The sequence below is a fragment of the Geotrypetes seraphini genome, chromosome 3 (genome assembly GCF_902459505.1).
Source record: "Geotrypetes seraphini chromosome 3, aGeoSer1.1, whole genome shotgun sequence".
Taxonomy (NCBI): Eukaryota; Metazoa; Chordata; class Amphibia; order Gymnophiona; family Dermophiidae; genus Geotrypetes; species Geotrypetes seraphini.
The window spans coordinates 87,873,724-87,900,783 of NC_047086.1; the positions used below are offsets into that span (position 1 = coordinate 87,873,724).

The 27,060-nt window shown below is 39.3% G+C and overlaps 1 protein-coding gene across 9 annotated transcripts in view; it reads left to right on the forward strand.

The window, feature by feature from the left end:
• ASAP2 (ArfGAP with SH3 domain, ankyrin repeat and PH domain 2) overlaps positions 1-27,060 on the forward strand; it is a 317,096-nt gene that overhangs the window by 31,696 nt on the left and 258,340 nt on the right. For all 9 annotated transcript variants that reach the window (XM_033936956.1, XM_033936958.1, XM_033936962.1 and 6 more), the window contains one exon: positions 13,171-13,243. In XM_033936956.1, coding sequence (XP_033792847.1) covers positions 13,171-13,243 — 73 coding nt within the window. Of the gene's footprint in view, positions 1-13,170; positions 13,244-27,060 lie in introns of those variants that run through there.

Genomic DNA, 27,060 nt, shown 5'->3' on the forward strand with positions numbered 1-27,060 from the left:
GAGGTCCAGTGGGCCAGATAAAGTGAAACCTTACAGGTTGGTGTTATTGTTGAAGAATGGTTCTCATATAAATGTATGATTACTTTGAGATTTATAGAAAAGAATTTTAAAACAGTCTTTTTGAATAAGGTTTATTTATCATAGGAAGGTTGGGGGTAGCAGCAGATGATTACAAATTGATGAGGATAGGTGAAGTGGGCACTGTAATAGCAGGAGCTATAAGAGTCCCCATGATCCTCTCCAATCAAAACTGATGCTTCTCTCTTTTGGGTTTAATCAAGAACTTTTGTTGCGGTCAGTGAACAGATTAATAGAAGAATTTTTAAGATTTTTTTATAAATAATTTTTTGATATGGACTGGTGAACTTTACTTGAATAATGATCCTTTGGGATATTTCATGATTGTGTCGAGAAGAACTCCTATGAGCATGCCGATACTGACAGAAAAAAGGACCCACCCCCACCAAGCTGAAAACCCCTAAGCCTTGGACTAGGCTCTACCAATTCCAGTTTATTGATCTATTTGTATGGCAGTAATACCTTTAATAAGAGTGCAGACTGCAGCAATATTATAAAACTGTTCTGGGAGTTGGGTCTTGGGCTAAATACCGTATTTTTCACTCCATAAGACGCATCCTAGATTTAGAGGAGAAAAACAAGAAAAAAAATATCTTATACTGAAAAACAGCTAAAATAACTGCAAGTGAACTTTTAGACCCTGCCAAACCTGCAACACAAATGACCTTAAAGGAAAAGGGCAAATCCAGTAATTAAACTAGAATGGTTACTCAATCTGGAGAAACAAGAACTTAAGACAGAATACAATGTTTTAAAAGTGTAAGAGCTTGTTTAGGGAGAAACAGTAGTATTCAAAGGATTGCATACTATATTTCTCATCTCAAATCCATGTGTTCTTTCTTTTTAAGTACTGTAATATGCAATCCAGTCATCAGGGTCAAAAAGAGGAAGCCGCACCCACGGGGCTGCTGGTATCCTGGCAGGAAAAAAGGGGAGAGAGCTTGAGGAGGAAAGAGGTGCACACAGAGTTTCTTTATTTCTCTTGTCTTCCCCCCTCCCCCCCATTCCTGCACGCGAACAGAAGGTTCGGGAAAGTGCAGCCACTGGGGGAAATGTCAGCATGGCGCTCCACTTTGTACTCTTGCGACTACCAACGCCAACACCTCTGATCGCCGCACATAAGCGGGAGACCTCAGTCCTCATGAAGACAGTGGTGAGAAGCGTTCGGTAAGCATACCTCCAGCTGACGGAGGGTGAGGTCAGCGGCGAGGGCTCAGCGCCACCATCCTGGCTTCCTCACTCAGACACCAGCAGAGCCGCAGCGCATGGGAGCAGGGTCCAGGGACCCGGGAGGGTGAAATTCTCTCTGCAGTTGAGGTATATTCGCTTCATAAGATGCACCCTTATTTCCACTCACTTTTGGAGGGAAAAAAGTGTGTCTTATGGAGCGAAAAATACGGTAACTACTATATCTGAGGATGTATTTATAGGATTTGTCTGAGGCATCCCAAAGGAAGATCAACTCAGTTGACACCAACATAGATTTGAGCAAAAGGAATGCTTGGAAAGCTCTGAATATGCTTTTTTCCCTATAAAGTTCAATAGAGAATGTAAGAATGTGAGAAATCAAGGATACTAGAAAAAAAATCCACGGCATAACAGACACTACAAGGAAAAAAATTGCTCTGGCAAAGCAAAATGATATGCTTCCTCTTTTCCCCAGATGTCAGGAGGAAGTGACCCATAAGATGAGCAAATACAGCAGTTTAACGCCCATTCAGATGAATCTAAGGACAAGTGTGTGCACTAATGTAGTAGTGAAGAGAATGTATCTTGAGAGACTTCCACCAGAAGGACTGAGAAGGTAGTCTCTCAAGAAATACCATCAGGCTGTGATATGAAGCCTTCAGGCTGAAGGCAGCTAATACTTTGTGCTGTTGCAGGCTGATGCCTGTATGATAGCCTCGAGGTATTAGTTTCAGACTAGAACCCAGTCGCTAGCTGTAGCACAACTGATGCCTTCAAGACCAATACAGTGATATCAACAGGGCTTAGAAAACCTGACAGGTTGAGGCAGTAGCACAGTTAACTCTTCCAGGCTGAACTGCAGCTAAAACCTAAAGCTACAAACAAAGGCATACCCCAACATGGGAACATAGCTACACTTAAAAAGTTGAAATGCAGCCAAGAGCCTCAGGAGGCAAGTCAGTTGATACATTCAGGCTGACACACAGAGCAGATGCAAGGAGGCGGTCACACAGCTGAGACTATGACACAGCTGATGTTCTGACTCTTCCAGATGAAATATAGATGAGACCAAGAACAGCACCACCGATACTCTAGTTGTATAACAGATGACGCAGTTAAGGTATCGGCTAGGAAAACTTCCATCAGCAGCAATGTAGCTGAAATTGTAATGAAAAGGAGCTGGAATCTTTAAGTTGGAATTCAGAGGTTTTCAGAGAACACAACAGAGATTTAGACAGAATGTAATGCAAATTTAAGTTTGCTGTAGCAAGATATCCAGAGGCAGCAAAAGTGAAACTGAAATAATCAGAAGAGACTTGTCTAGGCAAAAGTCTTGCAAGCTGGAAATTCCTAGAAAAATAGATATTGCAAGGAAAACAAAATTACTGGGACAAACACAAAAGAAACCTTATTTATTTTCATGACAACTTAGCCTACAAACCATTGAGCTTGATAAGGTGCCTTTCTAAATGCATTACAGCTATAATGCAAGGACAAATGAAGCCTGCATATTTTGAACCATTTGAAACAGTAGCACTTGAAAAGGCTCAAAGAAGAGCGACCAAGATGGTAAAGGGGATGGAATTCCTCTCATATGATTGAAGTCTACAAAATCCTGAGTGGAGTAGAACGGGTACAAGTGGATCGATTTTTCACTCCGTCAAAAATTACAAAGACTAGGGGACGCTCGCTAAAGTTATAGGGAAATACCTTTAAAACCAATAGGAGGAAATTTTTTTTCACTCAGAACGCGTTGCCAGAGGATGTGGTAAGAGCGGATAGCGTAGCTGGTTTTAAGAACGATTTGGACAAGTTCCTGGAAGAAAAGTCCATAGTCTGTTATTGAGAAAGACATGGGGGAAGCCACTGCTTGCCCTGTATTGGTAGCATGGAATATTGCTACACCTTGGGTTTTGGCCAGGTGCTAGTGACCTGGATTGGCCACCGTGAGAACGGACTATTGGGCTTGAAGGACCATTGGTCTGACCCAGTAAGGCTATTCTCATGTTTTAAAGCATGCTGATTGTCCATGTGACTTGCTTAATAGACTGAAGATTGAGAATCTTAAGGATGAGAGAGAGATATTTCCCTGAAGCAGAAACTAGTTACTTGGAACCTATCCAGCTTCCAGTTAACAGGAAGGAAAACATTTCAAACTCCCAAAGCACTGACTGAGGAAAGTTACCAAGTGAGTGACACAGCCAAAGATACTGCTCACACTGTTCAGGCAAGAGAGAGTGCCAGAAGGAGAAAGAGAAGTCCATCTAGAACATCATACTGCCTTTGTGGAAGACAAAAAGTAAACCCTTAAGTAAGCCAGAAGTAGGAGCTACCAGGTATTAAACTGTCATAATGATTCAAGTGAGGAATGGAAAATGGCGCCAATGCAAGGAATCAACATAGAAAACCGCCTATGAATATTTGAAAACAAAAAAACCAACCAATATCAGATACGCATGCAGATACCAAATACTAAAAATATTTTTCAGAATTTTCCCCATTGGGGTGTGTTTGGGGATGGAGAGTGGGCTTGACAGTGCCATACGCTAATTGATTAGCACAGGGTTAGCACATGGGCCCTTACCACCTTTAAAATAGATGCTGGTAGGGGCTCCAGCTGTAATTTTTTTTCATGATCGCACACCAATGGTGAAATTAGCACATGTCCCACTAAAAATGCTTTTAGTTTTTAATTTTGATTTTTAATTCAATTTACTTAATTTTCTTGTAATCATAAAACTTATCATGAAAATTGATGTGTGAATGTATGATTTTCTTCTGAATGTAAATAAAGATATAAATATGATTTTAAATGAATATATGTGAAGTGCTCTGTGCGCCAATATTACGGTCACATCCGCAGATTCTTAGACCACGATTGTATAGAGCAGTGTTTTTCAACCTTTTGACACCTATGGACCGGCAGAAAGAAAATAATTATTCTGTGTACCGGCATCGGTCCGTGGGCCGGCTGTTGAAGAACACTGGGCTAAGTCGTGGGCCAGACCACGCCCATCTCTACCCAATCTCCACCCCAGACCCCGCCCCAATAATAGTACTAATTGCACCTTGCACGTCCCTTGCCTCATATGGAAGCCTTCCCTCTGGCATTGCAACGTCAGAGAGAAGGCTTCCAGTTCGGGCACAGGATGCCCGTAGGAGCCACTGCCCGTGGCTTTGTGCACTGAATCAGTTAGGAAGAGGGAGCTGGCTCGAAGATAACGCCGCATCGATCGCACCGTGGACCGGCGGTTGAAGAACACTGTTTTGGGCCTGATGCACGTGCTGGCCCTATGGACCGGCAGGAAATTTCTGTGGACCGGCACTGGTCCATGGACCGGTGGTTGAAGAACACTGGTATAGAGAACCATCATAGTACTCACTGTTCCCTGATTGTCATCCTTCCTAATAAGTGATCCAATGCAATCTTACTTCTTTAAATTATATTGTAGGGTGTTATAAAGTCCAGGAACTAGTGATCATTAAAAACTGAGTACTTATCTGATTTGATGAAATTCACAATCGGCTCTAGCGCTCTACTTATGATCGGGTCCGTAACCGGAGTGACTGGACTCCGTGTAAACTGTGTTTTGTGTCCAAACAATCTTTGTGGATTAAAATCAATTCCTTCACTTTTTTGTTCATTCAAATGCAATTATAGAAGATCATTCAGCTAAAGCCTTTTCCTGGAAGCTACAATGCCATTAATTGGGAATATGGGAAAAAAGTCAGTCATTTTCCTACTGCAGTACAAGTGGCCTTAGCGCACTGGATATAAACATGTAAGTAGCGTGTGCTTTTGTCACTTTTGCTGCAGCTTTAGTAAAAGGACCCCTCTGTTTCCTATCTTTAGTTAATTCTTAAAATACAATAAAACACTGATTCCTATCCCATGGCTTTTTAATATTGTGCAATACAATCATGTGAGGAATTAAATTCCAATATTTGAACATTAGTTTTTAGTGAGGTTTTATAGCATTCTATTTTTTTTTTTTTTTTTTTTAATATATCCTGAGCAGTTTTTCCTAGAGGTCTTTTGTCAAATGCCTTCTCAAAATCCAGATACACTCTATAACTTATCCATATGTTTATTGACACCTCAAACACTGTAACAGATTGATAAGAAAAGACTTCCCTTTGCTAAATATATGATGGCTCTTCCCCATTAATATATAGGCATAAACGTTTTCAGCAGATTATTTTGAGGCTAGCCAACTATCAGTTTATTCATATACAAAATACCTCAAAGAATCAATTCAACTCTTTTTAAGACCTCAGTGGTATTGCTACATGCAGCATATTTCAAATGCAGACTATACACACCCCAAATCGTCATTGGTCTTCAAGTTAAAAGTGCTACTATCATATAAATAAATACTTTTATACTTTTTCTATAAATATTTTAAAGAATTTTAAGGTTTCCAACAAAGAGTACTTATCTTAGTTGGTATGCAAAACGTGGCTAAGAGGTACATTTTCCGACATAGGTCTATGGACGTGAGATCTCCTTGACCTAGACCTCATGGCCTCGTCTCTCAATTCTAAGCTTCCTAGCTTCTTTGGCAGGCCCAGGGAGTGGGAGTTAGAGGGGGTAGCTGCATGGCTCCTTTCTCGCCTCTGCCTTCTCTTTTTCAGTGTTTTCCGCTGGCTGATGATGGCTTGGATTTGCCATCTCGAGCTCGCTTTCCGGGCACAGTATTTGTAGAATCTCTGGATTGGCGGCGCCATCCTTACTATGAGGATTTGATGAGTCTTTCGACAACCGGACTAAGAAGTTTCCTGGTATCTCCGGCTTTGCTCACCTAGGGTCCGATCAACATGGATATTTGTACTACTTTAGTATTACGACCTAGTTTTTTGAAAAATCTTGGCTGACGTGTAAGGGTTATGCGAAGCAGGTTGTTTCTTCTCTTATCTAGGTGCTACGGACGTCTTCTCCTGTGGCTTCTGCTTCCTTTTGGAGGTTTTTCCTTTCTTGGGTGCTTCTTAACGTTTGAACCACTCCAGAGTTCCTTTTTGGCACAAGTGTATTGCCGAGGGCTTAGCGTTCTATTCCCTTCAACCATTCTTGGCTTGTTACAAGGGCTAGGTATATTGCTCTTCGCTTACTTCTCAGCTTCATGTAGTTCAGTTCCTAAACAGAGTGCGGTATATTCATGTGCCTCTTAGAAAGCCCGGTCTGGAGTACAATCTCCACGTACTTCTTCTCAGTTTACCGAAGGCTTCATTTCATCCTTGTCTTTTGGGACTCTAAAGGGCTGTGCCGTTGAACATGGGGTTTCTTGTGGCCATGGCTTCAGCTCTGCAGTTTTCTATGTTGCAGGCCTTGTTCAGCGGGGATTCCTATTTCTGATTTCCGAAATATGGGGTATCAGTTCGGATGGTACCACTATTTCTTTCTAGGGGGATGTCATCCTTTCTTTTATGTCATGCTCGCTTTTCCTTCCTTCTTCCTGGGAGGAGAAATTGGGAGCAGTGCTTTTATTCACTGCATTTTTTGGTACGTACGTAGCGTTCTCCGCGAGCTCAGTTTCTAACGACTTTTAGTTGTTTATATCTCCTTTTTGTATTCTTCAAGGGATGTCTCAAACGTATGGCGGCATCCGAAGCCTCCATCGCTCGATGGGTCCAGGAGGACATTCTTTATGCTTGCTTGCTGGCAGGGAAGCGGTTGGCGAAAGAACTTCATGACCATTCTGCCGGAGCGATGGCTACTTCTTGGGCTCGGTTCCAGAGGTTTTTTCCTTGGAGGAGATTTGTCTCGCGGCTAATTGGTCTTCCGAGAGTGCTTTCTCTCCGCATTTCTTCTTGGATGTGGGGGCGCATGCGGTAGGGGCGTTTTGTGCTTCGGTTGTTGCGGAGGCGGCGTTTGCTTCCCACCCAGATTGAGGATTGCTTTGCTACATCCCATTGGTCTCTGGATTCATCTGCTGCTGTTGCTAGAGAAGGAAAAATTATGTTCTTACCTGTTAATTTTCTTTCCCTTAGACGCAGCAGATGAATCCAGAGCCCCACCCTTTCTGGATATTGTCTCTCGGTTTTTTCTTTTGCAACTTTCGCAGTTTGTTATTATGGCAGGTTGTTTTCTGTATTATTGCATTTTGAGATTTGTTATGGGAAAGAAGTTTTTTACATGCTATGCCTATTGATGGTTACGGATGCTTGGGCAAGGAGCTATACTGGATAAACAGGAGGAATGCCAGCCAATAGGACCACCTGTTAATCAGTTTCTCTATCTCCGCCTGCTGGTAGATGTGAGCTATCCCATTGGTCTCTGGATTCATCTGCTGCGTCTAAGGGAAAGAAAATTAACAGGTAAGAACATAATTTTTCCATGTTTCGCCCAAAGGCTGTTTCAAGGAACTCCCCCCTACAAATAATAAATTTTTCCAGTAAATATTTATAAACTTCTAACTTATACAAAGTATTTTCATTAAAGCAAACATATAGGAAGATCTTTAAACAATGGACTAAGCTGCAAAATACGTTTTCTCAGATATGCTTTTCTAATAGCTTTCTTTGGATATCCTCTTTCTTGGAACCACCTAGTCAAAAGCTCTGCATGTTTTTCAAAATCATCATTATAAATACATATTCTACGTATTCGGAGAAATTGGCTTACTAGGAGATTAAATTTTAGAAAATATGGATGAAAGCTCAAAAAATGTAAAAGATTATTTCTTTCTACCGTGTTCCTATATAGGGTAGTACTTATTTTTAGGTTTTCACCTTTTTGAAGCATGAGATCCAAAAATGGAATCTGTGTAGGGTGATATGACATTGTAAATTTTAAGTGGGGGTTAAGAGTATTTATCCATTCTAAGAACAGATCCAATTCTTCCTGGGAGTCTCCCCAGAGTATCAAGATATCTCTTCCAGAGTTTCACTTTTTCAAAAGCAGGAGCCTGATATATCAATTCATTTTCAAACTTTGATACATACAAACTCGCAACCCCATTAAGCCTTCCCCATTAGCCTGTCGACATGGCTAATAATGTAGCAAATGGGAAAACTAAAGAACAGCAAATCACTAGAACCATATGATATATACCCCAGTGTTCTCCCCAGAAATTTTTTTCAGCCGGGTGGCATGAAAAAGTAGCCGGGTGGGGCGAGATGGGGAAATTTGGTGGAAAAAACTGATACATAACAATCACCACTTTACAAATTAACAAATAAAAATAAAACATAAATTGAAGATAAGAATATACCATTTTATTGGACTAATCAATTTTTCAATTAACTTTCAGAGGCCATAGCCTCCTTCTTCAGGTCAATATAGTTTACTGCTGTTACATTATACTGTCCTCACCTGAGAAAGGGGGTTTTGGTCTCTAAAAGTTAGTAAAAAAAGTATTAAAATAAGTCCAATAAAAAGATTACCTTATTTTCTGTTTCTAAAAGTTTTATCAATACAACTACAATACTGTTTTATTCTAAAGCAACAAAAAATCTTTTTTCTATCTTTTGTCGTTTCTGCTTTAATCATCTTGTCTTCACTCTCTTCTTTCTAGTCAGCATCTGTCCTCTCTCGATCTTCCATGCAGCATCAGCCCCTTCCATCCACTGTCCACCCTCTCCATGTTCCATATGGCATCTTCCCTCTTTCTATGCTCCTTCCATAAACTGTCTACCCTGTGTCGCGTCTCTCCATTGTACTTGATTGATTTCAGCTCTGCCACCTCTCCATTTTTCTCTCTCTGTCACCACCTCCTCTGGCATCTCTCTCTTCTCCTTTCTTTCCTTCCCACCCCACGGTCTGGCATCTCTGTCTCCTTCCCTTCCCTGGCTTCTCTCTCCTTTTCTTCCATCTCTCCCTTCCCCTCCATGCCCTGACATCTCCTTTCATTCCTTCTTTTCCCACCCTCCCTCATCTTCCTTCTACCTTTCTTTCTCCCTCCAGTTGCGTGCAGCAATTCTCTCCCCCCTCTACTCCTTTCCTCCTTCTGTCATCCCATCCCCGGTCATGAACTTCTTCGGGCAGCAGAAGCAGCATTCACAATTCGCTGCTGTTGCCTACTTCGGGCCTTCTCTGTTGGATTCTAACTTCATGGAAACAGGAATTAGGCAGGACCCGGCAGAGAGATAGGCCTGAAGCTGGCAACAGCAGAGAATTGTAAACACTGCCTGAAGAAGTTAATGACGCTAGGCCTTGGAGCAACCAGGGCAGCCCACTTCTCCCCCCTCCCGCTGACCCTCCTATCTCTCCCTTCCATGCGAACCCCACCGTAAGATGACCGACAAACCTCCCTCCATCAGCACTGGCAGCACTGGCAGTTATAGCTATAATACCAAGAAAATTGCTTCATTAATCAAAAATAATAGCAAATTTTAAGAAAAATGGAGCTTTGTAATCAAGTACAATCAAATTCATGGGGAAAACTTCAATTCAGTTTTTCCAACTTTAGATTTTTCTGAACAGCCTTTGAAAGCAGACATGAAAGATTGGCTCAGTCTTCTGGACAGGACAATGTGGTGGTGACGCTTCTCTCACTCACCGTTTGTCCTTTTGTGGGAGTAAGGCCCAGCTGTGAAAAGGAGGAGCGGGATAAAGGGAGTGGGTGGCTCTGAAAATGACAATGAAGAAAAAGCAAATTCTGTAGTGACAGGAAAGGAGAGGTAAAAGACTGCTCAGTTTGGCTCTTCTGAGCTGCTAAAAACAAAAAAACAAAACCCCCCAGCAGAAATAACTACCAAGAAAACAGCAGAGCACTAGTACTAACAAGGGGGCTTGCAAGAATTTCCATTAAGATGGCAATTCGTTAGTGCACTTTTTAAACAAATTATTTATAGCAGTACAGCCACTCTGCTCACATGTTTATTTTGAAACTCAGCTGGTTATAAGTAATAAAAACCCCATATACACTCCCAACAACCCCATGGCGCTTGATACCTTCTCACTCTGGCCACTTTCTACCCCCACTCTCTCGCTTCCCGTGCACCTGCGTTATAGAAGCGATTGAGCACGCCGGTCTCACCAAAGTCCAGTTTGCTGAAGTGCAGCGGCTCCAGGGCTGCTGCCACACTCTCGCACGCCTCCCGCAGGCACTGCAGCGCCACCCCTGGGCTCGCCTCATTGATTACATAAGGCCACCATCGTCCTCCTGCTGCTACTGCTTGCGCCAGTAAAGTGCTGGCTGTGGTAACCACTTGATAAAAACTAAGGAGAGATGTTGTAGAGCTCATGCTCCAGGGCTCTGACGTGTGTGTGCCGGCTTCCCTTCTCTCCCTCCCCCCCCGGACATAACTTCTGGTTTCGGAGGGAAGAGAAGGGAAGCCGGCACACACACTTTAGAGCCCCAGAGCATGAGTTTGCTACGGGTTAAGGCCTGAAATCTCCAAGCTGGTTTTTTTTTTTTGATTTTTTTAAAATGTTGAGCAGTGGCGGCAGCAGAATTTGTGATCGGATGACAGCCGGGCGGTCATCTAAATTAGCTGGGCTGAGCGCCCGGCTAAAAGGCCCCAGGGATAACACTGCACCCCAAAATTCTTAAGAACTCAAAGATGAAATTGTAGACCTGTTGCTGCTAATTTGTTGAAGATTGGAAAGTGCTAATGTGATTCCAATCTCTCTCATATTTTTATTTTTTTTTATAAAGGACCCAGGGGTAATTCAGGTACTGCAGAGCCCTCCCTCTGATGCAAAACGCGTTGGAGGGAAGATTTCAGGGTCAGCTGCTAGTAGCATGGTGGCAGGAACGCTGCTGGTGGCCTGAAAAGAGCGAGTACGCCGAAGGAAAGTAATATCCCTGAGGGATCCCCAAACAAAGTTTATCCATCCTCGCAGGATCCCCGTGGACCCCATTCCCATGCAGCTCTTTAAGGAGCACTCCGGGTGATTCCCTAACCACATTGTGCCACATTTGTGGGCAAAATTTTCCGGCAGGGTCTGGAACTGTCCTAGCCTTACTTTCCGGTCAGTGCCTGAGCGCTGTATTGGCTCAGGCATTGACAGGAAAGTAAGACTTGACAGCTCAGACACTTCCCTCCCCTCCCCCCAAATTAAAAAAAGGAAGACCCCCGAATGGAAGATCAGCAGGAGGGATGCCCACTCTCTCTCGCTGCTGCCGGGGTCCCCCGATAAACTCCTGACACCCATGGCTGGAGGGATACTCACTCCCTCCTGCCATTGGTCACCCTCTGCAGGAGGGATACACATTCCTCCCACCGTTGGCCACCTCCCAACAAGCTCACAACACCCACGGCAAGAGATTTGCTAATTTATGCCACCGATCATTGGTAGCAGCCACTGAGAATCCTATGCTAATATGTTACAAGGAGCTCATTAGTAGTCTAATGAGCACTCCATGTAATACATAGGAGGGAAATGCATTGTTTCCCCTGCAGACTTTACCAATAAGGTCTGAGCTGTAATCTGATTGGCTCAGGCACTGACAGGAAAGTAAGACTATGACAGCCTATCCTACCGGTAAAGGCCCAGACAACCATTGGAAAAAAAAAAATCTCTTTCTCCCAATGAACTCCCCAATCCATGCCCTTGCCCCCCCTCCTGCTGAGTCACCCTAATGCTGCCCCCATACCCCTGTACTTTTTTTTCATGATCAGCAGGAGTGATGCCTACTCCATCCTGCCTCGGCCTCCTCTGCCCAGTCTCCCCATGCCACCTGACATTCCCCTATACCTTCTAATGAAGACTAGCAGGAGGGATATCCACTCCTTCCTGCTGGCAGACTTGCCTCTTCACAATCCTGGGATGCACTGGGAAGGGCCTAAAGCTCTGATTGGCTCAGGCACCTAAGGCCTCTCCCATGGGGATGAGCCAATCAGGACTTCAGGCCCTTCCTGCCGGTCTTCATTAGAAGGTACCGGGGGGAGGGGGGGAGTCAGGGATGTAGGGGGGTCCAAGTGGCCAAGGCAGGAAGGAGTGGGAAATCCCCTATGCTGAATCTTTTGGTGTTGGTGGGTCATGGATGGCTGTGGGGGATCAGTGGGAGGGGGGAAGCACAGGGGTGTCAGGTGGTAGTGGCCGAGGCAGGAGGGAGAGGGCACAGGGGACCTGGTATGACTTTCTTTTTGGCTTAGTTGATTGGGGCAGAGAGAGCAGCTTCACAGGAAAGAGGAGCTGTGCCTAGCGATTGCTCTTCTGAACAAGCGCTGGGCACAGTTCACCCTTTATTTTTCCGCACAAATAGCATGTTCACTTTTTGGACTTTTGTTTTCTTCATTTGCTTGGCCTGTATGTATATGTACTGTACATATGTAGACAAACATGTAAGAGAAAATGGACTGATCCTTGGCAGTATTGCTTGATTGAAATACTAAATTGTGAGTGTTTAATTTTGTCTCTTTAAGCATTATAGGGAATAAAGTTTAAATCTGCCCATGTAAGGTCTTTTGGTTATGGTGCAATTAGTATCTGGAATTCTTTAGCTTTGAACATTGGTCTAGTTTTGACTTATAGGGAATTTAGAAAGAAGTTGAAAATACCCTTTTTATTTTTTTTTTACAAAATTTGTATGCACTGATTTTTAATTTTATATGTGTTGTTTTATTTAAGATTGTAGATTTAATGATAACGTACCTGCTTTGAACCCAATTGATTAGGGATTTGGCTGGATACAAATCCTCTACATATAACATAACACAAAAACTCAAAAACCGAAACGATATAATAGTAAAACCACCCCAATTAAACTTTTGTGATTGAAACAACTTGCTGAGGGTAGACCTTTGAAAGAATAATACTTTGTTAAAAAATAAAGTAATTTGACATCTGCCTCTTTTTATTCCTTTTGGTTTAAGAAACACCTCTCCCACCCTCCAACATCTTGTAAGACATTTTTTTCTGTGGTTTTTACTCTGAAATGAGTTTGGTTATTGATTTCATATTTTTCAACTTTTGTTATAAATTAAAGTAACCATCTATTCAAAATTATATTTTAGGCCCTGGATGTGGATCGAAGTGTTCTTTATAAAATGAAGAAGTCTGTAAAAGCCATACACACTTCGGGTCTGAGTAAGTATATATGTTCATTTGTTTTCGTTATTTGTGATCATAAACTTACATTTTAGAACTTGAGTGTAGGTGGGTTGGATAAAAGTTAGTTGCTTATTTCTATGGCATTCATTTTGGAGTTTGGAAGATGGTAAAGACTGTACCAAATTCTGGGTTTTTAAAAAATTATTTGTGCTTTCAGGGGAATAGTGAATACCTAATAGATGTTCATTGCATAAACAGCAAAACCTTGGTTTATGAGCATAATTTATTCCGAAATCATGCTTGTAATCCAAAACACTCATATATCAAAGCGAATTTCCCCATAAGAAATAATGGAAACTTAAGACGATTCGTTCCACAATCCAAAAACTTTAATACAAAATACTGTTTGTACTTGTATTGCAAGACCTCGCTCATTTAGAACAGTCACTACACTTCCGCAGCATCAGAGAGAAGAACCATTGGCTCAGTTGTGATGTGTGTATCCTCCCCATTTGCCCTTCTGTATCATGTTGTGTTTGTATGGTAATTGTGAATTTGTTCCCTTTATTTTATTTTTAAAAAAAATCTTTTTAAAACTTTATATTAATTGGAAACTGCTTTGACTATAAAAGTGGTGTATCTTTTTTTTTTTTGTAAATATTTATTAAATTTCCAAACTACCATAGTATATCAAGCGGTATATCAAGATTTAAATGAAACTTACTGTATGTGCTTGTATTGCAAGACCTTGCTTGTATATCAAGTTAAAATTTAATAAAATGTTTTGCTTGTCTTGCAAAGCACTTGCAAACCAAGTTACTTGCAATCCATGGTTTTACTGTATTTGTGTTTTACTTGACAATTAAAATAGTAACATCCTTGACACTGGATATAGAAAGAGAACCACCAGCTTGGCATTGATCATAGAGGTGTCAGTCTAAAGCAGACATGGGCAACTCCGGTCCTCGAAGGCCGGAATCCAATCGGGTTTTCAGGATTTCTCTAATGAATATGCATTGAAAGCAGTGCATGCAAATAGATCTCATGCATATTCATTGGTGAAATCCTGAAAACCCGATTGAATTCCAGCCCTCGAGGACCGGAGTTGCCCATGTCTGGTCTAAAGGGAATCATGTACAGAAGAAAAAAAAATCTCAAGTATCATGAAATTTAGTCTGAGAGCAAGAAAATGTGGCAGAAGGATATAGAAATATTTCCCATCATTTTGGATTCATCACTATTGTTTAAAGGAATTTTCAAGCAAACTTGAATAAATTGCCTATACATGTAATATATTATGACCTCCAAATGGAAGCTCTCTTTGGTACAATACAAATACTATATTGCAGAGTTTCTCAACTTCTTCAAACCAAGTACCCCTAAGTCTAACAAATATCAATCAAGTACCCCCGCATAGGCTCTGCCTCAGACCCCACCCCCATAATGATAGTACTAATTGTAATGCAATTTCTTCCATCCATTTTTCATATACACACAATATAATCTTATTAATACATAATGGTAACCACACTGTATGCAGAGAAAATGGTAATTATCATTTATATTTGGGGTTTTTTCAAAGAAGTCAAGGCAGATGACTTTAAAATATGCAATGTCACCTCAGTAACAACTATAGAAAAATAGACAAATACAGTCAAAACTTCGGTTTGTGAGTAACGCGGTTTGCGAGTGTTTTGCAAGATGAGCAAAACACTCCTGCAAAGTTTGACTCGCAGATTAATATTCTCAAAACTGACACATTTTGATCACTAAATTGAAAATAAAATCATTTTTTCTACCATTGTTGTCTGGAGATTTCATGAGTCTCTGGTTACGCTTTCTTCTGACTATGCATCCAATATTTCTTTCTTTCTGCCTTCTACAGGCTTCTTATCCTCCGGACCTCATTCCCTTCACCCAACCAACATCTCTTTCTGTCCCTCCATAAGTCCAACTTTTCTTCCTCTCTCCTTCACCTCCATTGGCAGCATCTGTCTCTGTGTCTGTCTCTGTCTCTCTTTCAGTCTCTGTCTCTTTCAGTCTCTGTCTCTCTGTGTCTGTCTCTCACTCACTCACTCACTGCCTGCCACATCCAACATTTCTCCCTCTCATCCCCCGGATCATGTACAGCATTTTGCACCACTGACCACCAGTCTCATGCCCATTTCTCCTTCTATCACACATCATTCCCTCCATCACTATGGCCAACATTCCTCCCCCTTGCATCCCCTTCAATCTGTCCCTCTGTTCCCTCTCTACCAACATTTCTCCCTCTCATCCTCCCCATGCATCTCTGTCTTACTCCTCTTTCTCCCTATGCCCAATTTTCCTCTTCCTTTCCACATGTGCACATCTCTTTCCCTCTTACTCACACACTCGTGCCCAACAAGTCTCTCTTTCTATTCCCTCCCTTCTATTTCCCAAGTTAGTGCTCCTTCCCTTCTGTGTCCCATGTTCATGCCCCCTCCCTTTCTTCTGTGTCCCGCATTCGTGCTCCACTCCCTGCCTTTCAGCCTTTGTCCCAAAATCGTACCTCTTCCCATGTCCCAATGCACTCCTCCCCTCCCCCTTCTCTCTTTGTCCCAGATTATGTCCCCTCTCTCCCTTACTTGCTTGCTCCAGGGCTGCACTCGTGTCCTTCAGGGCTGTCCAGCTGGGCTGCTCCTTCTGCCTTCAGTGGCACTTGTTGCAGGCAGCAGTTCACATGCTTCTCATAGCTGACCCACAAGCCTTCCCTCTGATGTCAGCTCTGACGTCGGAGAGGTTTCTGGGTCAGCACGTGCAGCATGAAAGTCGCTAACGTGTCCTTGCAACAAATGCCGCTAAAGGCAGGAAGGAACAGCCCACCTGACATCGGAGGGAAGCCTTCTGGGTCGGCGTTGGAGAAGGGGGGCGGACTGGAAGAAAGGCATGGGATCCTCGGCAGTGGCAGCTTCGGCAGAGGCGGGCAGATAGTAAGGAGGGCATGGGATCCTCGGTGGCGGCAGACAAAGGGAGGTGGGAGACCCACGCAGTTCCATATACTCCTAACATGCGGCTCACGTACCCCTAAGGTGTTAGTACACCTAGAAGTTGCTTGGTATAAGAGGTATACACTGATATAGGAGGCAAAGTACTTCTGTGTATGAATGAAGAGTGGGTCTTGGGGCTGATTCTCTCCTCCAGGATCTTGTCTAAACTTTTCTTAAACCCAGCAACGCTAAACATTTGTAACCACATCCTCTGACAACGAGTTCCAGAGCTTAACTATTCTTTGAGTAAAAAATATTTTCTCCCGTTTGTTTTAAAAGTATTTCTATGTAATTTCATTGAGTGTTCTCTGGTTTTTGTAGTTTTTGAAAGGGTGAAAAATTGATTTGCTCATACCTGTTCTACAACACTCAGGATTTTGTAGACCTCAACCACATCCCCTCTCAGCTGTATCTTTTCCAACCTGAGGAGCCCCAACCCCTTTAGTCTTTCCTCATACAAGCGGAGTTCAAACCCTTTTATCATCTTGGTCGTCGTTCTTTGAACCTTTTCTAATTCTTCTATTTCTTTTTTGAGATACAGCGACCAGAACTGTGCCCAGTACTCAAGGTGAGGATGCACCATGGAGCAATAGAGGCATTATAATATTCTCAGTCTTATTTACCATCCCTTTCTTAATAATTCTTAGCATCCTGTTTGCTTAATTTTGCTGCAGCCGCACACTGGACAGAAGATTTCAGTGTAGCGTCTACAGTGACACCCAGATCTGTTTCTTGGGTGCTGACTCCTAAGGTGTGGACCCTAGAATAAGATAACTATGATTTGGATGATTCTTCTCAATGTGCCATTTAGAGTCCCAGTTCCAATTTCCTAAGGACTTCCTGTAATTTTTCATAGTCCTCATGTGTTTTCACAACTGTGAATAGTTTTGTGACATCTGCAAGTTTAATCACCTTACTTGTCGTTCCAATTTCCAGGTCATTTTAAAATATGTTAAATAGCATCGGTCCCAGATCTAGATGCACTAAAGTCAGCGATCATCTAACGATCATCGCTAAACCAGTTTTGACTGGTTTAGCGATGATTGCGTTTGCCAACCTGATGTAGAAAATGGCTTGCCGTGTGGTTTTCTGCATAATTGCTCATTTTCCGATCCGACCATGCAGATAATCTCATTAATATTGAAATGCCATGTAAACTAACAGAGCGACTGATGCTCTAACATGGCTTCCAGATGCACAAAAAAAAAAGTCATTGCTGTTAGCTATCCGAAAAAAGCGACTGGTCAAGTCCTGTCCCACCAATACAAAAATGCCAAACCTTTTTTTAAATGAGCACAGATGCTGTGTGTCAGTTACACATGCACAATATCTGCCCCATTTTAAAAAGAAAAGAAAAAAGTCTCCCCTCAGTCGATGACAGCCCTCCTCAACAAACCGGCTCTGGGGACCGAGCCCTCCCCCCACCCCATGGCAGTGAAAATGGCAGGAAGGATACCCACTCCCTCCTGCCATGCAGACCCCCCTCCCCCCGCAAGAAAAAATTGGCAAGAGGGATGCCCACTCCTTCCTGCCAATGGAGGTCCCCACTGCGTCAGGCGCCACCCCCTGAACCAACCCCTACCCTCTCCCCTAAAAAGGTAGGAAGTATGCCCAATCCCTCCTGCTACCAGATGTTACCCCGACCCCCCCCCCCCAGTACCTTTGAAGAAAGCAGGAGGGAGGCTCAGTTTCTCTAGTTCCGAGGCCCGCCAGTCCAAAATGGCAGGCCTTCCCCTCCTTGGTGCATCATGTGATACATGGGGAAGGGCCTAACGCCCTGATTGGCTCAAATTCCTAAGACCCTTCTCAAGTGGAGGGGCCTTAGACGTATGATCCAATCAGGGCCTTGGGCTCCCCCCTCTGTATCCCGGATCAGCAATTTCATGTTTGAGTTCTTTCAGTATCCTGGGATGTATGCCATCTGGTCCAGATGATTTATCAGTTTTTAACTTGTCGATTTGGCTCGGTATACCTTCCACATAGATAACCTTGGTTGATGATGCATTCTGTGACACAGGTTATTCCTGTTGGGATTGGTTGATGCATTCTGCGAAACAGGTTATTCCTGTTGGGACTGGTTGAATTGGTTGAGTAAGGCTGCTGTTCTACAGATAAGTGACTATGTTTGGGAACATAGTAAGCTTTTCTTCACGTTGCAATATTTGCATTTTTCATCGAAGAGTTTATGATTGTATCCTGCTGGTGGGGAAAGAGTACTTGTTTCTTTAACTATATGAACATGTTCTAGTGGAGTTTTTTTTTCTTTGACCTATGATTAGAGTTAGCCTGCCATATTTACAGTGTTTCTGAAATTGGCAGTGCTTTGTATACACTGAGGGTTTTTTTCTCCACTAGTTTTTGTAACATTTTGCTGAATGGATTCTTCTCAAACAGATGAGTGGACTGTATTGAGGTATGAGTATATTTGATTTGTTAATCTACTCTAATCGCTAATTTATAATTTAGGTAATTAAAATCACCCGTTATTATACTGTTGTCCAATTTGCCAGCTTTTCTAATGTCTGTAAACATTTCTTCATCTGCCTCTGCTCATTTTGTCCTGGGGAATGGTAGTATAGCTCTGTCTGTATATTCCTTCTCTTTAGGAAACAAACAAAAATCCAACAAAAGCTGCAGTGAAAATGAGTCACCAAACACAAAACAAAAAGAAACTGCAGACAGAATGTACAAGATGCAGGCTATGTTTATTATATCAATTATCAAAGCGGTTAAATATTACCACCCTTCAAACAAACCTAAGGACCCGACACGGTCCATGTTTCGGTAAACACGCCTTCCTCAGGAGTCCATGTTTGTTAAGGTTTAACTTAAAACTGCAAATTAAAAATGAAAATGATGATAAACATAAGCTTGTGTAAACACTAAAATGAAAACGCACCGGCAACTTGGCAAAAAAACTTTCACCATAGTAAAGCCCACTATGGTGAAAGTTTTTTTGCCAAGTTGCCGGTGCGTTTAGAACTGATTAACAGGGGCTTAGCGCGAGCACGGATGGAGGTGTGATCCTGAAGCTCCTCACCATCCAGGCAATGAAATAAAGAAAAAAATTATTTTTCCTTCAAATAATTGTATAAAAAATATATAAACGGAAAGCTGAATAAAAGATACAAAACAAAATCCTAAATTGCGGTATTTGAAGAAGGGTATGTGCAGACAGGAGACGGAAAAGCGGAGTGCCGTTTGAGCTGACGGTTACAAAGAATTGAATACAGCGCTGAGGTATATGTTTATATTCTGACCAGATATAACAAGAAGCTGAAGAGAATCGGGAAAGCAGTCTGTGTTTTCGGAGGTTTTAGAGTGGCTTGAAAGCAGTGCTGAGACTGAGAGACGAACGTGAACTGAAATTAAAAAAAAAAAAAAGCTGAAGGAAGTTGGTAAGCAAAGAGCTGTCAGTGTCGGCGATTTCAAGAGACTATGAGATATAAGTTTGATTGAGAAAATGTAAAGAATGGATATGTTCTGATAAAATATAACTAAAGAAAAAAAAAAAAGCTGAATTGATATATTTGAAGCGCGATTTGTGCTGATGAGAGTCGGGAAGGCATAGAACCGTTTGTGCTGGCGGTTTATTGAAGTTTGAATGCTGGTAGATGGGATTGAACAGTTTGGCGAAATAGAAAAAAAAGAGGAGAAAAGTTTTTATTCTGAACAAATATATATTGAAACAGAAAAAAAAAGAGGAAGCTGTGAAAAGTCAGGAAAGCTGAGAACTGTCTGTATTTCAACTGATTCGGGAGACTTTGGAGCAGTACTGATGCTGATGAATGTGAAAGACCAGATAATCAGATTGTGATCCGATTAAAAATAGACAAAAAAAAAGATAACCTGAATTGCGGCAGTTGAAGTGAGATAAGTGCAGACAAGAAAAGGGAAGGAAGAGAACCATTTGTGATTTTGACGGTTTCATTGAACTTGAATGCAGCGTTGAAACCGCGAAGTACAAGTGAAAGATCAGATTGATTGGAAAAATTGTGAAAAAGGAATTTGAGTTCTGACCAGCTATATTGAACAAAAAAAAAAAAAGATTATTCTTTGAAAAAAAAAGGGGGATTAAAAAAAGAGAGAGAAGGACTTGCATTTTCTCTCAGAAATCGGATGCTGAAGCACTGAAGACAAATAAATGTCAGCTTACTAATAATAAATAAATAAATACTGAATATCACTTTCCTCTGGCAAAGCTGCGATTGGGCTTGTGAGAGAGGAGACAGAGAAAAGGTTCAACGGAACTTTTAAAAAAACTGAAACAGCAAGACATTGAGGAATTTGAGAGACACTGAGAAAAAACAGAAGAAAATTGCTTAAAGTTGGTCAAAATAGGAAAAATAACTCTAAAAAAGTGTTACTCTCCTTAATCAGAGCTGCGATTGGGCTTGTAAGAGGAGGGAAAAAAAGAATTCCCCTATATCATTGAAAAAGTGAGAAAAGAATTTTCAAACTAACATAGATAAAGGAAAAAGAAAAGAGCATAAAAAGAAAAATTTCTAATTCAAATATATAACAAAATCTTGGAAGAAAAGAGATTAAAAACCTAAGAATACCAAATCTAAAAGATTTAAATACAAGAAATAATAATAACCAAGAAAAAGAAAAAGAGAACAATAACATGGCAAGTACCAGACAAAACAAAAATGAGGCTGGTACATCTGCAAAAAGACAGAAACAAGAACAAATAACACCAAGCAAGATACCACTTCCTATCGAAGAATCAGACACATTAAGCAAAGCTGAAGTCATGGAAGAATTAAAACAAATCAAACAAATGCTGAAAGAAACTATTACTAATATGTCTGAAATGAAAGAAGAAATTTTAAATATACATAGACAAATGGAAGTTAACAACAAAAGAACAACTGAACTAGAATCAAAAATGGAAACTATAGAATGTGAATCAAAAAGATGTAAAAACGACAACCTGGAATTAAATAAATTAAAAGATCAACTGGAGGATTACGAGAATAGAGGAAGAAGAAAGAACATCAAACTCTTCGGAATACAAGAAAATTTAGAGGGAAAAAATACTATCCTTTTCCTTGAAAATTTAATTCCAAAAATTCTACAATTAGACTTGAAACAAACAATTGAAATTGAAAGGGCGCATAGAATCCCAATAAAAAATTTAGAAAATAAAAACAGACCAAGACCAATCATCTTCAAAATGTTGAGATACCAACAAGCGCTAGAGATACTAAATGCTGCAAAAAAAGATAAAAACTTAAATTATAAAGGATCAAGATTATGGTTTTTACCAGATTTCGCCAAAAACACAGCAACTAAAAGGAAAAGACTACTAGATATGAGACCTCTACTCAAAGAAAAAGGATTTAAATATGGTCTATACTATCCAGCGAAAATGAGAGTGTCATCTGGAGACAAATCGTTATATTTTGAGGATCCCGAAAAACTAAAAGAGTTTCTTTCTAAACCTGAACCTATGATATATTAACATAATATATTAAGAAGGTTTTGAAGACTCTATGAAAAATTAAGAAATATAACATATCGAAACATTTGAAGAAATGGAGGAAAACAATACAAAGAAAAGACAATAATAATTATATGAAAGAAAGAACAGAATATATGAAAATTATTAAATAATACACTGCATATAAGTTTAAAATAATTATATGTTGAAATCATAATACTAAGGAAATACAAATTAACATATTGTTAAATGGAAAATGATACATTAATAAAATGTTATGGAAAATGATTAAATAAATATAAAAGATCAATATAGATAGATAGAAGGGAAATTTGTTTAAACAATTAAATATTGATTGCCTGGAATGGGGAGAATGTTAGGATTATAGTTCCAATGTGTATCCTTAAGCAGCCAATGTATTGGGTGGGAAAGGGAGGGATAAGAAGAAAATTTATTAGAATAATTAAGGGAGATACATTAGGGTTAAATATGTGTGTCATGAAGAAAATTTTTTGGTTATTAAATATGAAAAAGGAGAGGAAGAATAAGATAATGAAAAATATAAAAATATATAATGTCTTTTAAAATATATTCAATCAACGTCAATGGCCTGAATCACGTAATTAAAAGGAAAAAAATATTAACATTTTTAAAAAAACAAAATGCAGATATTTACTGTCTGCAAGAGACCCATCTTAATATGAAGGAATCACAGAAATTATCAGGTGGATGGATAAAAGAATGTTTTTTTGCTCCAGCAGTGGGTAAAAAAGCAGGGGTTGCAATCCTTATAAATAAAAAATGTATGGCCAATATAAAGGTAAAAAATTCAGATCCACATGGAAGATGGATACATATCGATATAGGTATGGGAAATGATACCCTGACGTTATTTAATATATATGCCCCTAATTCGAATCAATCAGAATTTTTCAAAAAGCTACAAAATATGTTATTACCACTGGCTGCCTCTAATTTAGTGGTGGCTGGAGATTTTAATGCTGTAATGGATCCATTATTGGATAAAAAACCAGGTAAAAATATTAAATCTTTAGGTCTAGACAACTTAGTTCAATCATGTGATTTGAAAGATATATGGCGTATTCTTCATTTTAATGATCAGGATTATTCATTTTGTTCACAGGTTCATAAATCATTTTCAAGAATAGATTATATTTTTGTTTCAACAAATAAAGTGCAACAAGTGATTAAAGCCTCCATTGATCCTATTATCATTTCGGATCATGCGGGAATATGGATAGAATTACAATTAGATCAATTAGAAAATAATAGACCTCTTTGGAGATTTGATAATACATTGCTTGTGGATGACAAATTTTTAGAAAATTTTAAAACACAAATTAATGAATTTTTTCAAATAAATTTAGTGGAAGATACATCTATAGAGAATGTATGGGATGCATTTAAAGCAACTATGAGGGGTAATATCATATCATATTCAGCTTTTATTAGGAAACAAATTAAAAAACAATATATAGAATTAGAAAAAGAAATAAAAATATTAGAAGATAAATTGATAAGTAAATGGGAATATGAAGTTTTGCAAGCTCTTTTGAAAGTAAAAGGTAAATATAATGAATTAACTTCAAAAATGATAAGAAAAGATTTGTTTTCCAAGCAAACGGTGTATTATGGAAGTTCTAATAAGGCGGGAAAATTATTAGCAAATTATCTTAAGGCAAAAAAAAGAAGAACTAATATTAATGGAATAAAAGATGATAATGGTATAATAACAAATCAAACAAATATAATATTAAAACAATTTTTAAATTTTTATAAGGATCTATATTCTTCCGAACCTTATTTGGAGAAACAAAAAGATGGAAAAAAATTTTTAGATTTAATAAATGGACCTAAGATTCCTGATCATATAAAACGAAGTTTAGAAGAACCTATATCATTAAAAGAATTAGAAACAGCATTGAGATCTCTTAGAGTTGGATCCGCTCCAGGTGGTGATGGTTACACAGTAGAATTTTATAAAACATTTCAAAATATCCTCTCCCCACATTTATTAAAATTATATCAGACACAACTTATAAAAGGTAATATAAAAGGTACTATGGCTGAATCAATAATAATTGTTTTACCTAAGCCAAATAAAGATCCTACTTTGGTTTCAGACTACAGGCCTATATCTTTGATAAACGTTGATAATAAACTTTTGGCGAAAATTTTGGCTTTAAGATTAGCCAAAGCTCTCCCACATATTATAGATATGCATCAAACGGGTTTCGTTGCTAAAAGACATACCTCCAATAACTCTAGACTATTATTTCACATGCTAAACTTATCAAAAAAAATGGATGAACCGACATTTACAGTTTCATTAGATGCCGAGAAAGCATTTGATAGGGTAGAATGGAATTTTATGTATCAGGCTTTAGAATGGTTTGGTATAGGTTCTGGATTTATACAAATGATAAAAACACTGTATAGCTTCCCGATTGCAAGATTAAATATTAATAATAAGATATCTGATGGTTTTCAATTGCAGAGGGGAGTTAGACAAGGTTGTCCTTTATCTCCTTTGTTATTTGATGTTGTATTAGAACCCTTATTGTTAGCAATACAGCAAACGAGGGAGATACAAGGAATTCCATATTCAGATATGGAATATAAAATTTCGGCTTATGCTGATGATATTTTACTTTATTTGAGAAATCCAGAGTCTACCTTATCTTCTTTATTGGAATTAATTGATAAGTTTGGAAAATTTTCAGGTTATAAAATTAATTGGAATAAATCTGAAATTATACCCTTGAATGTTTACTGTGTAAAAGGATTATTTGATACTTTTCCATTTATATGGAAAGAAGAAGGATTTAAATATCTAGGCATTCAAGTTAAAAAAACAATTGAAGATACAGTAAAAGAAAATGAAAAATTTGTATTGAAAAGAGTTACAGAGTTATGTGAGCAATGGAACCCATTACATATTTCTTGGTGGGGAAGAGTTCAAACTATTAAAATGATGATGTTGCCTGTGGTTTGCTACCAAATGAGTATGATACCTATTTATTTTCAGGGGTCCTTTTATAAGAAGCTTAATAGAATTTTAACAAAATTTCTTTGGCTTGGTAAAACACCTAGAATAGCTTTAGTAACCTTACAAAAATCAATTAAGGAGGGAGGGGTAAATTTTCCAAATTTCTATAGGTACCATCAAGCCTATATTCTACGTCAGGGTATGTATTGGATCCTCCCAGAACTTATAGATAATGCACCAGATTGGTTATATTTGGAATGGCGCCTTATGTTTCCCCTAAATTTAGTTCATTTACCAAGTATTAATATACCTAAAAGATACAGAGAAAATAAAATAATAATGGATACTTGGAAAACATTGAGATTTATTGATAAATTAACACCCATCCCAATATATAAATCAACTAATCAATCCATATGGATAAACTCCAAGATCAAAGTAGGCGGAGCCCAAATCCTTTGGAAGAACTGGATTATTGCAGGAATTAGATCTCTAGATGATATCATTTCAGAAGGTAAACTGCTGGATTTTTCACAATTGCAACATAGATTTGGTCTTAATAAAACACAAAGTTTTAAATGGTTGCAATTGAAGCAGGCCATTCAGGTTGGGTTCCCTGAATGGAAATCATTAAACAATCAATATAGTTTAAAGTTCTTATGCTTTAAAGCAGACTTCCTGGGACATCAAGCCGCATTGTGGTATAAATTAATATCTGGATATTTGAATAAAAAACCAAAAAATGGTCTAAGAGACATTTGGAGCATTGAGATTGGACATCAAATTAATGCATCTCAATGGCCACTGATTTGGTCTTGGAGAATGGGATGTACAGTGTCAGCATCTATGAGACAAACATGGTTCTTTTTATTACATAGAGCTTTTTGGACCCCTACTCGTTTACAAAAACTAGACAGTTCTAAGTCTAATAGATGCTGGCACTGTAATCTAGAACCAGGGACATTAGATCATTTATTATATTACTGTCCTTATATTAAAATATTTTGGAATTCAATTTGGCCACAAATTAATAAATTAATGGAAAATCATATTGCAATATCATATGATACAATTTTATTTGGAACAATGATGAGAAAAAAAAGTCAAATTTCACCAGAAAATAATAAACTTTTATTAATTATGACAGGGGTTGCCATTCAACATATAACTAACAATTGGAAAAATTACAACAACCTAAACTACACATTTTGGTGGAATACAATATGCCATGTTTTTAAAATGGAAAGAACAATATCAATACAAAAGGGGACATATAATAAATTTATAAAAATATGGGGGCCATTGACAAAATACTGTAATGATTAAATAATAGAATACTTTTTCTTCCTTTCTTCTTTTAGAGATTTTCTTATGACACACATATAGGGAGGGTAAGGAAAACAATTTATATATAATATATTATAATATATGATACAAAATGTAACAAATGATTAAGGGATAATAGAAGGGTGGGGGGAGGGAAAATGAATAAAATTTATCCAGAATATATTGTATTAGATATAAATATGTTATTGAACAATTATCAATGGTATTCTAATATGTTATATACTTTTATAAAATTTGAAAATATTATATTAAAGTGGTGAAGGGGTGGGGGGAGGGTGAAGGGGAAAATCAAATTCAGACATATATTGTGATAGATATAAAAGTGATACCATGCATATATCAAATGTATTTTATTATTCTGTACACTTTTTATGAAATTTGAAAATAAAAATATAATGGAAAAAAAAAAAAAAAAAAAAAAAAAAAGAACTGATTAACAGGTGGACCTATTGGTTGGTACTCTCCATGTATCCTCAGTATTCTCTATCTCCCAGCAGGTGATGGTTGCTGTTCCACGAGCTCCTGGATTCTAGCTGGTTTTAGGTTTATTCTACTGTTGAGAATTTTTCTCTTCACTTAGATTGGGGTGATTGGCTGTGCGGTACCAACTTTGGGAGTCACACCTGGGCCCCCCCAGGTTCCTGCTCCACCCTCCTTTCCGGTGGATTGAGGTTTCTTGCTGGTCTTCTGTGTTTTCTCCTTTCCCTGCAACTAGGCTTATGAAAACCAAACAAAACAAAATAAATAGACCAGTGTGCTGCAGCTGGACGGTGCTTTGCTATCAGTCCAAGACTGCAACTACCTGCTTTAGCAAAAGGTGGACTCGGGTGAGAGTGATTTTCTTTCTGTTGCATGTGCTGGTTTTCTTGGGTCTGCCGTTGGTCGTGGGGGTTGTTGTGCCGTGGGGCTTCTTTTGGGGTAGTTGCTCGGCAGTTGTAATGGCGGCAGAGGCAGTTAAAAGGTGTTTCCGCTGTGGGAAGCGGCGAAAACCGTTGGGCCTCTGTTCAGCGGGTTACACGGACATTGGAGGGGAAGATGT